Source organism: Pogona vitticeps, chromosome 2 (genome assembly GCF_051106095.1).
Source record: "Pogona vitticeps strain Pit_001003342236 chromosome 2, PviZW2.1, whole genome shotgun sequence".
Lineage (NCBI taxonomy): Eukaryota > Metazoa > Chordata > Lepidosauria > Squamata > Agamidae > Pogona > Pogona vitticeps.
The window spans coordinates 202592693-202605437 of NC_135784.1; the positions used below are offsets into that span (position 1 = coordinate 202592693).

A 12745-nucleotide genomic window follows, 5' to 3' on the forward strand; every position below is an offset into this window, starting at 1 on the left:
TAGTAAGCTCCATGGCTCCGTAGTGCTGGTCTGATGCTCTGACCACCACCACACACACACACACACACACACACACTGTATTTTATCATAACCAAGAGACAGGAGTGATATTGCACTGATATTAATATTGTTATACATATGTATAGCAAAGAAATTACACAGGTAACTGAGCCCCAAATTATGTTTTCATAATCATTTTCCAACAATTTATATTCAGTGTCATCTATTTATAGTTATTTCCAGCACACTGCCACATTTTTAGAATGGTGAAGAATTTTTTCCTTAACCAGACCAAATTGGTTAAGAATCAACTGAACCTTTTTGGTCTGGGGTTGGTTAAATTATGGCTCCATCTTAGCCAGTATTAAAAGATCAGAAGCAAATGTTTTGCATTCCTATGTCATGAACACAGGCTCAGAGATAGAGGAGGCAGTTAAGAAAACTCCTAATCTAGACAGGCTTGAGAATCTAGAGTTGTCCTGAGCCTCAGGCCTCTATGCCTATGACACCTGTGGCAACATTGGGGCCTGACACCAGCACTGGGACACTTGCTTCCAGGAGCAGCAAAAATCTTTGGAGCTGGTACACTGATAACAATCACATACTTAGCAGGATCTTCTGGATAGGTGATGATGCCAAGAGGCCAGCCAGAGATCTGACCCTCCCATCCTCCTTGGAAAAAAGTGAGGTGAAGTATGGAGGAAGCCATCAATATAAGAAGCATCAGTATGGTCATCTTTGGAGCAAGGTGTTCGGTGGGAGCTATCCTGGGTGCTGAAGTTTCTTGCTGTTTTGCTCCATGGGCTTTCCAGATCTAACCTCAGCATGAGACAGGGTTGGTAACCTGTGCTTTTTCACTTTGAGCCTTAACTTTTGGTGACTTATGATAGCATCAGTATTAACCATGTTTAATGTTGTTCACTCCAACATCATTTGGTTGTTTTTTGTTACTGTAACTTCAAATGGGTTTTTCCACATGCTTTTATTTTGTACTTTGATTTTAATGCGGAAAGTATTGTAAAATGTTGTAAGTAGGTAACGTTGTACAGTCCGGCTGTTGTGAACTAATCTGTGGTGGCCTGAGAGGTAGACGACCCTCCCTCCTGAATCTTCCCAGTTCTATTCCTATGTGAAGAGATTCTTGCTTAATCCAGGCATTTCTTTATTTATGTATAATATAATTTGTCCCTCTTTTCTCTCAAAATTGGGAATCAAGGCAGCTCACAAAAATTAATTAGAAGAAGTACAAAGAAATTAAAATTTTAAAATGTACTGGAATTAAAAGCAATTTAAGAATGCATCAATAGAAAAATACAACAGGTACGATAGTCCTCAGCAAACAGTTCCCAAAAGTATAACTGGATAAAAAGGTCTTTGGGAGAAGTGCAGCACATTAGACTTTTTGCCCATAAAGAAAGAATGATTGTTACTTCAAGTGTTGCAGGAAGCGAGGTGATGTACTTAATTTCCTCATGGCTAAATTAAAAATTCAATTGAGAGGCATAAGGGTGGCAAAAATATGACTTTGACTGATTTTACATCTGCAGTTTTGCAAACATACTAAAAGCAGTGGCACAATGCAAGTAGCTGTACTATTTTTAATATCAGTGTAGCAATTACTATGGCTTCACTTTGCCATGAACTGTCAGATAATGGTGTTAAGAGTGAGGTCTTGCCCCCTTCCGTCAGAGTTCATCCCAAAGCCCATACTGAGGGACACATGTGTCCTTTCAAAATTCTGTCCATATTTTCTATACAAAATATTTCAAGGATACAAATGAGGTACTAAAAGATGTCTAAAAAAGCCCCATGGTATTATACCCAGATTTCATAAGCAAGACTATAGAGTCAAAGTCCCAGTTAGACCTGGGTGAGCTGATTCCCATTCTGAGGTAACTTTATATCAGGAATGGGAAAAGTGGTGGGTGAGTAACTTCTATGGTTGAAGAAATTTGTCTGAAACTTGGCAAAGAAAGGAAATTAAATTTGATGGTGATTCTGTGGTGATTTTGAGGTAGAGAGGCCACGAAATTAGGTATTTATAGAAGTTTATCCTTTGAGAAATGGTATCCAACATTTTGATAGATATTCTCTAGGACTAACATCTGGCCTAAGCCAAGAAGTTCTTGGCTAAAAACTCCCAGAAGCCTTCACCAGTAGCTTCACCACTGGCCAGTATTTCTGGAACATCTGGGGACCCAAGGGTGGGAACCAATGCTTTAGGGGTTTTCTTCTTCTTCCATTGTCTTTGCTGGATGAAGAAATTCGGTTTTCTAAATTGGAGAAGACTTCTGTAGGATTATAATAGTAATTGTCAGCTAATCATATAAAATTCTCCTTCCATCTATCACAGCAAAGCTGAAGTGAGAAATTTTACCACAGTATTGTGGGTGGTACTTTACCTGCATATTCATTTATAGCTGTAAACTCATCTATATTATATATAGTGGTGCCTTGATCTATATTAATTGTATAACTAATCTTAAATCCCCTTTGGAGTGATCTATTGCATACTTCTATATGTAGCTTCTTCTAGAACAGAAATTAATGCAGATGATCACATAGATCTTAACTCTTGCTATCTGAGAACTTTCTAATTTACGGTTATTTGTGTGTATTGCTGGTGTACATTAATATTTGTGGCACGTATTGTTTACTTTGTTGGTTTATTAGTGCATTTCTACGTGCTCTCTGCTGATAGATCAGAGGGCAAGATAAAATCAATAAAACCCCATGAAAAATACAATTTTAAAACTGTAAACCATTTCAAAAATTCTAAAACACTTTAATACACTTTAGCAATAAAAGCGAGATTAAAACGGACTTTTCTTTTTCCTTGGCTGTAGGTCATTTCATGGGTAACAATACAGTGATAGATGTTTTAAAGAGAGAAGGATATGAAGTAGACCATACTTCTGCTGGAGAAGTCATCAACAGGTAAACTATGTGTCCTTATTCTACACCTTGTGCACCTACAAGCGGTAGAACATGTAGAGACAATTATCAGTGGTACGTTGGGCAACATACAGAATGTATCTTTTCACGTCCCAAGCCCTACTACCTCATTGCCACTATCTGGAAAATGTTCTATTTAAAATGAGAAAAATTGCTTCTCCTCAAAGGCAGCAAGGCATTTGGCCTCGTTTTATGTTTTTTGTTTTTTAAAAAAATGGGGTTCCCTCCCCTCCTCAGATTTGTTCAAATACATTCACTTTAATTTTATAAATGTAGTTTAAAAAAAACCTTGCTTAGATACCTGTAGGGAATATTTGGCCTTAGAGTCTTCATAATTGCCCACCTCTTCTTTATGGTTATATCCATGCCCCAAATCCATCCAAATGCTTGTTGGCCTGAAGGTTCCAGAAAATCTCAGCCATGCTGGCTGGTGAATTCTGAGAGCATTATTCAAAATAAAATACAGTAAAATAAAATAACTTTACCAAGCTCTCCCTCACCCCGGGACATAATTTGAGAGTAGACAATAACAATCATCTTGCCCAAGCAGTATCAGTGAAGTCAGTAGCTAGATAGATGACCCTTGAGTTCCATGACTATATGTTGGAAGGAAAGTAGATCGTAAATTTACTTACTACTCCAGTGAATAAATACACTGTTATTTTACATCTAGTGTAAACAGTACACATTTGCACATTTCTTTCTTCCCATTTTCTTCTGTTTCCTTTAAAAGGGCTATGGAAATAATTTGATTGCTGCCCAGTAGATGAGTGGGAGTACAGCTAGTCTGTTTTCATTGCAAAAAAATATACTTGCTGGGATGTGAAAGTTTTCTGTGTTGCTATGTTTGTGCCAGCTCATTTGCACATCATGGAAGCCATCACTTGCTGTCACACTCATCAACAGAAAGTCCTACATGTGTGAGTCAGTTCCAGGACTCAAAAGAATCTGGAAGTCGGTGTTGGGGAGAGGAAAGGAGGCTGTATTAAGGAGCAGGGATAGCCAAGCTATGCAGGCAGTAAATAACATTTTTATGGGCTGCTGAATTCTAGACAAAGGAGGTGAGAGCCAAATTGTTTAAAAATAAAGATTCTCTTGAGCGTGACTTCTTCCCAGTTACTGTGACTATAGAGGGATAGATTATCCTCAGAGTAAGGGAGTGTCAAGGTTATTAAAAGGAAAATTATATATTCCATCTTCTTAGAATATCCTGAAATTACAGTAGCTTTTAAGCAGTTGCTTTTCTAATTAGTATTGTAGGATGCTTTCGTTATACAGTAGATTTTTCTTTCTGCTTCCCCGAAGTCTTGAACTGTTTTATAGAAGGGCTGTCAAAAAGTTTAATTGATTATTAATGAATTTAGTATTTTTAAGTACCTTTCTTGTGTTTGCAAATGGTATCTGTTTGGTTAGTTTGCTTTGTTTTTTCAATGCTCAACCAAAAGTCATAATAATTAAGGATGATTTTTAAGTACAACTGCTTGTTATGAAAATCTCAAAGTAGGTGTCTTGTTGAAGTGTTGGATGAACTTCAGGTAATTTTGCACATAAACGTACTAAAGCTATCATTTAGAGAGAAGAAGAAAAAGAGGCTAGTTTTTTGGGTCTGGAATCCTGTTCATCAAGGGATAACATGACAGTATTTATAAAGTTACTGGGCATTTTTTAATTTTTTTTTTCCAGCAACAAGGGCTGCACAAGGAGATTGTGCAATCAGTTGTGTGTTGCCAATTTTGACCGATTGTGCCGTATGCCCACAGAGGTGCTTTATGGATGGCACTTCCCTCTTGATGCAGTCTGAGCTACCATGGGTTTAACATGTTGAACCCTCATAGCTACTCAACAGGATTTGAGCTACAGTACAGTCTTTATTAATCTGTATCATAGTTAGTGATTCAATGTGTCAAAAATAGCTTCAGGTATAAACAGATGTGCCCTTTGGCATGTCTGATTTTAAAATCTTCCTCCACCGACTAAAGGAAGTGAGCTCACTATGGTTTCTTCACATGTCACAGTGAAAAACGGTTTCATTATTATCTACCAAATTCCAAGGCGAAAGGAGGTTTTAAACCAGTTTAAAGCAGGAAGAGTGCATAGGTCATATTCCACAGGACAGAAAGGAATGTTTCTTTATCTTCTGCTGCCTCTTTCTGTAGCATTGAATCACCGAACTGTCCTTGGCTTTCCTCTTCCTCTGCCTAAGATAAACATTCTTCAAGACTAGGAGTCATGGACCATTGACTCATCAGAGCCTACGGGGAGAACCCTAACCAAAATCATCAGTGATTTGTAATCTTAGGCGCTTATACTTAGCCAAACCTAGGGCTATTATTCTCTTCTTTTGCAGAAACTAATTCAGGGTCACTCCTAAGTCCACCTGTGACCTCCTAGGACACTTGCATTCCATCCCACCCCCACCCCCTTTCGCTTTGATCAGTATGTCCAAAATTTGCTTTACATTCCTATTCCTGAGTTCAGGTTCACTGAGTACATTTTGCTGACAATTAAAGGCATGCGTTCCTTCACTTTTTGCATTTCTCTCTCTCCGGTACACTGAGTACAAGAATAGGAGAGCCGTAAAATAATCTCCTATGTTTTGTGTATATTTTGGAGTGGCACACATTTTGGAAAGGAGTGGGTGTGATTCCAACCACTTCACGTATTAAAACCCTCTTATGTGGAGAATGTGCTGTCCTAATATCAGGCTGATTGGAGATTCTTTGACAATCTTTGACAACTTTCCTTTTCACTAGGTTTAATAAAGGGGAGCTTTCCCCCTTATTCCTTCCTTTGGGGGCATTTCTGTGGATTAAATGGGGATATGGCTTTTCATTAGAGCAACAGTTCAATATTAGCCAACAATGTGTCTCTAGTTCTGAGTAACCTGTATCCAGAATCCTTTAAAAAAGGTCAGCATAAGTCAGAATTGACCAGATGGCATACAATTATTCTATTTTCTCTTACATATTCACAATTCTTTTTTGGCAGATTTGATAATTTCCTTGCACACATTTTGAGAATATCTGCAATGGAGAGGGATAATAATTGTGAGGTATTTTGCACAAGGTGTAATTTGGAAAAGAAAAATCGAGTGCACTTTTATTATGGACACAGATAATATTAGGAACTCTGGAAAATCTAAATGGTTGGGATTGCTTTTTCAAGAAATACAAAGATGGCTTGCATGCAAAGTTGACAGGTGTAAAGATGGTATGTTCTGATGCAACTATGGAATTTTCTACTCCATCCCTACCTTGCCCTTCTGCTTGGCTAATATGGCAAGGAGGGCTCAAAATCTGTCCAGAGTTCGAAACAAGTTAGAGTCTAGTGCAGGGAGTGGACAAGAAAAGCTGTGGCTGAGTTCTCACATGCAGATACACCATTTTTTCAAGGAAAGTCTGTGTCTCCAGGTTGCAATTTGGGAGGTGTACTTTGAATGGAATCCTGAGAAACAAATGTCTTCAGGTCGCAAAGCAAAAATGAGTTTGAAAAGGATAGAAATTGGTTCTCTCCTGCTTGCAAATTGTTAAAAATGTGATTTTTTTAACTTGATAAATGCTTGGTACCTGCACAATCCATTCACTTTAGCTTCTCATTAATTAAAAAGTGTTTCCCTGTCTGTGAAGAAAGAGCCTTTTACTTGTTGGTCCACAACATTAATTTTGTTTTTACTGTTCACTGAGATGCACTTGCCCTCTGTATATTTTCCTTTGCAAATTTTCTCTGTGTACATTATAATTAGCAACAAGCTAGTTGTTTGTTTGTTTTTAACAAGAGATATATACTGGGTAAATTGTTGAACACTTTTGACATTTTCAATGAAGCAAGATCTTTAACTTAAACAAGTGCAAAAATATGTATAGAACTTGACATTTCTCCAGTGATTAATTTTGAAGACACCCACCTAAGGTCCTCCTTCAGAGTCCTTTTCAATGGAATATCTTTTTCTGATTTTAGTGGGAAGAACCAGAAGACGGTGTCTGCCCTCACTTCATCTTCCCCTGAATACCCCTCTTACATCATCTCTCAGGAGCAACACCCTCCCCAACAGAAAGAGGAGGAGGAGGAAGAGGAGGAGGAGCTGTTGCCCCACTTGTTGCTGCCAGAAAGCATTGACCTGCTGGAGAAAGTAGACCGAAAATATAAAAAGAAGAAAAAGAAGCAACAGAAGAAACAGCGGCTGCGTCAGTTCAATGACCTCTGGGTACGCATCGAGGAAAGGTAAACAGCCAGTTAAAATGAACGTATCAGGCAAAAAAAAAAAAAACCCTCCAGAACAAAGCATAAGAAACAAAAATACTGTGACACTTTAAAGACTAACAACTATATTTCAATGGATCAAGGGCACGTCCTCAAACATTAGAGTGAGACTGCCGTATTTATACATGATAAATGACCAGGTGGGGATACATATAATAGACAAAGTGATAATGGTTTGTTAGTAAAGGAATTGGGCTATCAGGCTGTGAATAATTACAGTTATCAGTCTACAAGTTAACAATAGCATTAAAGTATCCACTTGAAGTGGGCAGTGAGCCTTGGGATGCCAGCTTTCCCATGGACCCATTCTAGCTAGGTGCGCATGCATATGGTAAAGGAAAGCAATAAGGAGCAGGAAGCCCATTAATGATAAACTATGCACAGATAAATGTGCAGACAACCATAACATTGTGAGGGATAAGGAGTGTGAGCAATCAAAAATATTTTGCTATAAAGAGGTCTTAATAGAAACAGAGCCAAGAAAAGTTTTATTTGAAGCACAGGCTTTTATAGAGTTTCTGATTGTCAGTTATGGTGGTACATAAAAATATGGTAATCAGAAACTTTATTAACATTATTATTAATGGTAGGAACACTAGCAACAATAATCATCTCGGTGTCCTGTCTTGTTAGTCATTAAATGTAAAAATCAAGTTAATTTTTTAAAAAAATTACATTTATTAAATTAATATTCCTAGTTACGTAAATTCTCGGCTGAAGTCAAACATTTTACACACACCTCTGAAAATATATGTAGGAATCCTTTATAACTTATAGATAACCTTGCTCATTTCAATTGTGTTTGAGGCAGGACCTTTAATCACTTTAAGGCATGAACAAGTCAGGGCCTAGTTCCTGATTTAAAGTAAGCTGAGATGGAGTGGGCCTAGTTGGTCCTGCGGTCCTCACAATCCTGAAATTGTGGAGTCTTTCCCGCTGCTTAGACCCCAGGCTGCCCACAGTAGTGGGTTTGTCTGCATAAGCTGCTCATCTGGCTGCATTTGCTGTCAGGGCCGCTACAATTATAAATCGCCAGCTGGTTCTTTTATACCTGCCTGTGAATGTTCTATGGGAACTTTTAAAGTTGAGGAGGGGGTAAGTGTTTTTTTGTTGTTTTTTTTAAAAAGGATAGCAATTGCCTTCAAAATCCCAACAGCTTGTTTTTAAAAAATATTTTTAATGATAATGCCTTTGGCGAACAAAAGGCTGAAACAGCATAGCAACCACATGGTGCTGCCATAAGTGAGATTATTAATATGCTTTGTGTTTTATTGGCTGGTGGGTTTTGCTTACTTTAAATTTTGCCTGGAACATAAGGAATGACTATAGCTCCCAGAATCTATAGTTAGTGTTATTCAGCTGACCGTTGATTTATATATATTGTTGGCCGCTGCTGGCATGATTTTTTAAACTTACTATTTTATTATACTGTTTTCACTTAGCAGGAAGGGAGGTACCCTTGTGATTGATAGTTTTATTTTCTAAATTTGATTGTACAATATAAAGGTAAGATATTAAAATGTCCTCCCCTCTCCCTTCGCAATAAGTTAGACAATTCCTTAATATCAGTAGCCTTTATCCCTAATGTGACAGTGTTCCACTTGGGGAAACATTTTATTTTATTTTATTTCACTTCACTGAGGTGATTCTATCACAGGCTCCCATATCTGTAATTTTCAGGGATAAAGCCTAGATACAGTTTTACTACTGCAGGGAAAACTAGGCCTGAGAAAGCCTTTGTTTCAAATATTTTGTCTGCAACAGCCTCTGCCTGTTGGTTTCTTTAAGGCTAGTTGTTGTATTTAAATCTGTGCTGTAGTTGCTCTGCCTTTCTCTCTCTCTCTCTCTCTCTCTCTCTCTCTCTCTCTCTCACACACACACACACACACACCAACATAATATTGTACAAGGACACTAATATAAAAGTCAGAGGTGCGTTGTAGGGTTCCTGGCTGTTCCTTATTTCAAAGAACAGTTGCTTCAAAAGGATTGCCCCATTTCAACAGTAAATAAGAAACAGGTAGCAAGACGAATTGTCTGGATTACTCACCCAATGTATTTTTATATGTGTGTATATATATACACACACACAGAGACACACACACAAAGGGACATATATACTCAGGTGGAACTATGCATACAAGAGATATGAGGCTGTTGCTGAAAACTAGACTACATCAAGTCCTCCCCATTTGTAATAAATGTGTAAGGACAAGCTTTACTGAAGGAAAATCACCATGGCTTCTGTAAGGGGTAAGTCTTGCCTCACAAGAAGCCTGTTCATAAATGACCTGAAGACAGGGATAAGCAGTGAGGTGGTCAAGTTTGCAGATGACACAAAACTTTTCCGCGTGGTGAAGTCCAGAACGGATTGTGAAGAGCTCCAGAAGGATCCCTCCAAACTGAGAGAATGGGCAGCAAAATGGCAAATGCATTTCAATATAAGAAAATGTAAAGTAATGCACACTGAGACAAAAAAAATCAAAAATTAATTTATCAGCTGATGGGTTCTGAGCTGTCCATATTGGATCAGGAAAAAGATCTTGGTGTGCTGATGGACAGCTTGATGAAAGTGTCGACCCAGTGTGCAGCGACAGTGAAGAAGGCCAATTCCATGCTAGGGATCATTTAAAAAGGGGACTGAAAATGAAACAGCCAACATTGTAATGCTATTGTACAAAATGCTGTTAAGGCCGCACTTGAAGTATTACATACAATTGTAGATGCTGCACCTCAAAAAAGACATAGTGGGACTGGAAAAGGTGCAGAAGAGAGTGACTAAAATGATGACTGGGTTGCGGCACCTCCCTTATGAGGAAAGGCTACAACATTTGGCGCACTTTAGTCTAGAGAAAAGGCACCTGAGGGGGGGACATGCAGGGCATGGATAAAGTGGATAGAGGGAAGCTCTTTTCTCTCTCTTGCAATGCCAGAACCAGGGGACATCTACTCAAATTGAGTGTTGGGAGAGTGAGAACAGATATTTCTTTAACCAGTGTGTTGTTAGTCTGTGGAACCCCTTGCCACAGGATGTGGTGATCGCATATGGCCTAGATGCCTTTAAAAAAGGGATTGGACAGATTCCTGGAGGAAAAGTCCCATTGCAGATTACAAGCCATGATGGGGATGTATCATCCCCAGGCTTAAAAGGAAGGTACCTCCAAATGCCAGATGCAGGGGAGGGGTATCAGGAGACAGGTATCTAGTTGTCTCATGTGCTCCAAGAGGCATCTGATGGGGCCACTGTGAGATACAGGAAGCTGGACTAGATGGGCCGTTGGCCTGATCCAGCAGGGATCTGATGTTCTTCTATTTACTTATTTATTTATTTATTTGATTTATATCCCGCCCATCTGGTCTGGTCGATCACTCTGTACCTCATGTCCTTAACCCCTAAGGTTGCATTTTCCTTCTCTCCTCCCCCCACCATTCCAACCCCCTCCAAGTCACCGGCTGCTGCTAGTAGAGACAAGTAAACTCATCCATGTCATGCCATAAGGGTACCGGTTGCTATGCATTACAGAAAGGAACAGAAAGGAGAATTACATATGGGACTGCCACACTGAATAAAAATTAATCTGTCTTCCTTGTAAATCTGATGTGTGGTGCAGATACGCCTTTCAGCAGGTGTCCCTCCTGTTGTTGTTGTTGTTGTTTGGTTGTTGTTGTTGTTTATGAATGAAATCTGATCAGAATTGTTCTTTTTATTTTTCTTGTCTTGCCTTGCAGCACCACTGATCCACCACCTCGCATTCGAATAATTAACGGCTACATCACCGTAGAACCCCAGCCACGTGGGCGTGGACGATCTAGTCACATCCCGGCAAATGCAAACTGCTCCAGTGCGCTGCTCCCGTTCCTTTCTACCTTGGCATTGACTTTGGTGTTGTCTACAGTGACGATTCTGCTGCTGGTGTGAATCTCTCACAAAGAACTGCATAATTCCCCCCATTTTAAAAAATGGATCTGGTGTGGAAATGAAGGGGGTGGGTGGAAGAAAGACTTTTTTGAGTGAGAGATCATCTGTGTGGTGCTTGGTTTTTTTTTTTAAAGAGGCCTCATCCTTTTCCTGAATCTGGACCATTAATGTGATTAACTGGCTTGCCCAATACAGGAGAAGATATTTTTAATGAAAGCCATTATTTATCCTTCTCTTGCAGAAGAATTATTTCATGTTATCCCATAATGATTTTGGGAGATGTATATGTAACATAGCTGTTATTTAGCTGTATGAAATTGACTAAAATACACTTTGTTTTGCAATTTGTTGATTCCACATCATTTCCTATCTGGTGGTAAAGAAAGCAAGCTTTGCCAGCAGAAAGCGGTGACAACCTGAGTAAAGATAGTACAGGCTTGTCTATGCGGCTGGGCTGGAGTGGGCTGGAGCACGCTAAATAGGATTTCTAGAAGGTCTGCTATGCCATTTTGTGCAGTCCTTGCATCCAATGGCATATAGAACTCAAGCAATTCTATTTGGTCCACAACAGCCTGCTGTCAATTTGCCAGCATCATGGAGTGGCTCAAAAGGAAAGCCAGTTTGTGATATTAGCAAATATTTCATCAGCTCCATGGAGGAGCCAAATAATCGGGTGTAGGTGTGGGTGGGGAGTTCTGAAGTATTAGAGCTGTCTTAATACCTGCCTAATGCACATACCTAATGCTGTTTTTAAAGCAATGCAGTGCATATTCGCAATTAGAATCATAGAATAATTGAGTGGGAAGGAACCTATAAGGCCATTAAATCCAACCTTCTCCTCAGTGCAGGAATCCAAATTAAAGCAGATCTGACAGATAGTTGTCCACTTTTTGTTTCGTTTTTTACTTCCTCCGTTCCCCCACAGCGGAGGATGTGTTTAATTTGCCAATATCCTGAAGTGGCTTTTTTCATAATACTGGCAAATTAAAAGAGGAAGACCCACTTTAATTTGTTTCCAGCAATCACACATGCTGGAAATGGACCAAAACAGAGCAATCCTATCTGCACTAAAAAAAAGTAATGCTCCTGATAGAGATCAGAAAGATGTAGGTAGGACCATTCTGAGGGCAGGCTGGTTCACTCCAGCAAAGACATCTGATCATTTTCTAGGAGCGAACCAGCTTGTCCCTGCAGTGGAACAAATAGTGGCTAAACACCCATGCAGCCCGTTCCTGTTGTGCTGCCTTGAATGATGGCATTTATCTGTATCAGATTGACACAACTCTCTGGCCCTTCTTCCTATGTGCTTTTCAGAAATTATTATTTCTCCTTCTCTTGTGTGTGTGGTGCACAAGTGCATACACATACATAATCACCAGCAGTTATCCTCCTATTAGGAAAAACTTCCTCTCATAAATATTGTTGTATTTGGGATCTCAAACGCTTGCTGTCCTCTCCAGTATTTAGTCTATTGTTGTAAGAAGTCATTGGAACCATCTTGTTTGAAATAAAGAAGTGCTTCATACTTCCTGCTCCTTCAGAAGGACTGATCAGTCCTTGTGTGGGAGAGGTGGATATCCTCTGACTGCTTCCCAGGTAGTTAGATTGATC

At 39.3% G+C, this 12745-nt stretch overlaps 1 protein-coding gene across 4 annotated transcripts in view; it reads left to right on the forward strand.

Moving 5' to 3' along the window:
• TRABD2A (TraB domain containing 2A) overlaps positions 1–11478 on the forward strand; it is a 79363-nt gene extending 67885 nt beyond the window's left edge. Inside the window, exons 5-7 of one of the 4 annotated variants that reach the window (XM_072991950.2) lie at positions 2847–2937; positions 6913–7176; positions 10945–11478. In XM_072991950.2, coding sequence (XP_072848051.2) covers positions 2847–2937; positions 6913–7176; positions 10945–11134 — 545 coding nt within the window. In that variant the 3' untranslated portion in view covers positions 11135–11478. The remainder of the gene's footprint in view (positions 1–2846; positions 2938–6912; positions 7177–10944) is intronic. The other 3 variants (XM_072991951.2, XR_013541372.1, XR_013541373.1) reach the window with 3 other exon arrangements.
• The last annotated feature ends 1267 nt before the right edge of the window (positions 11479–12745 follow it).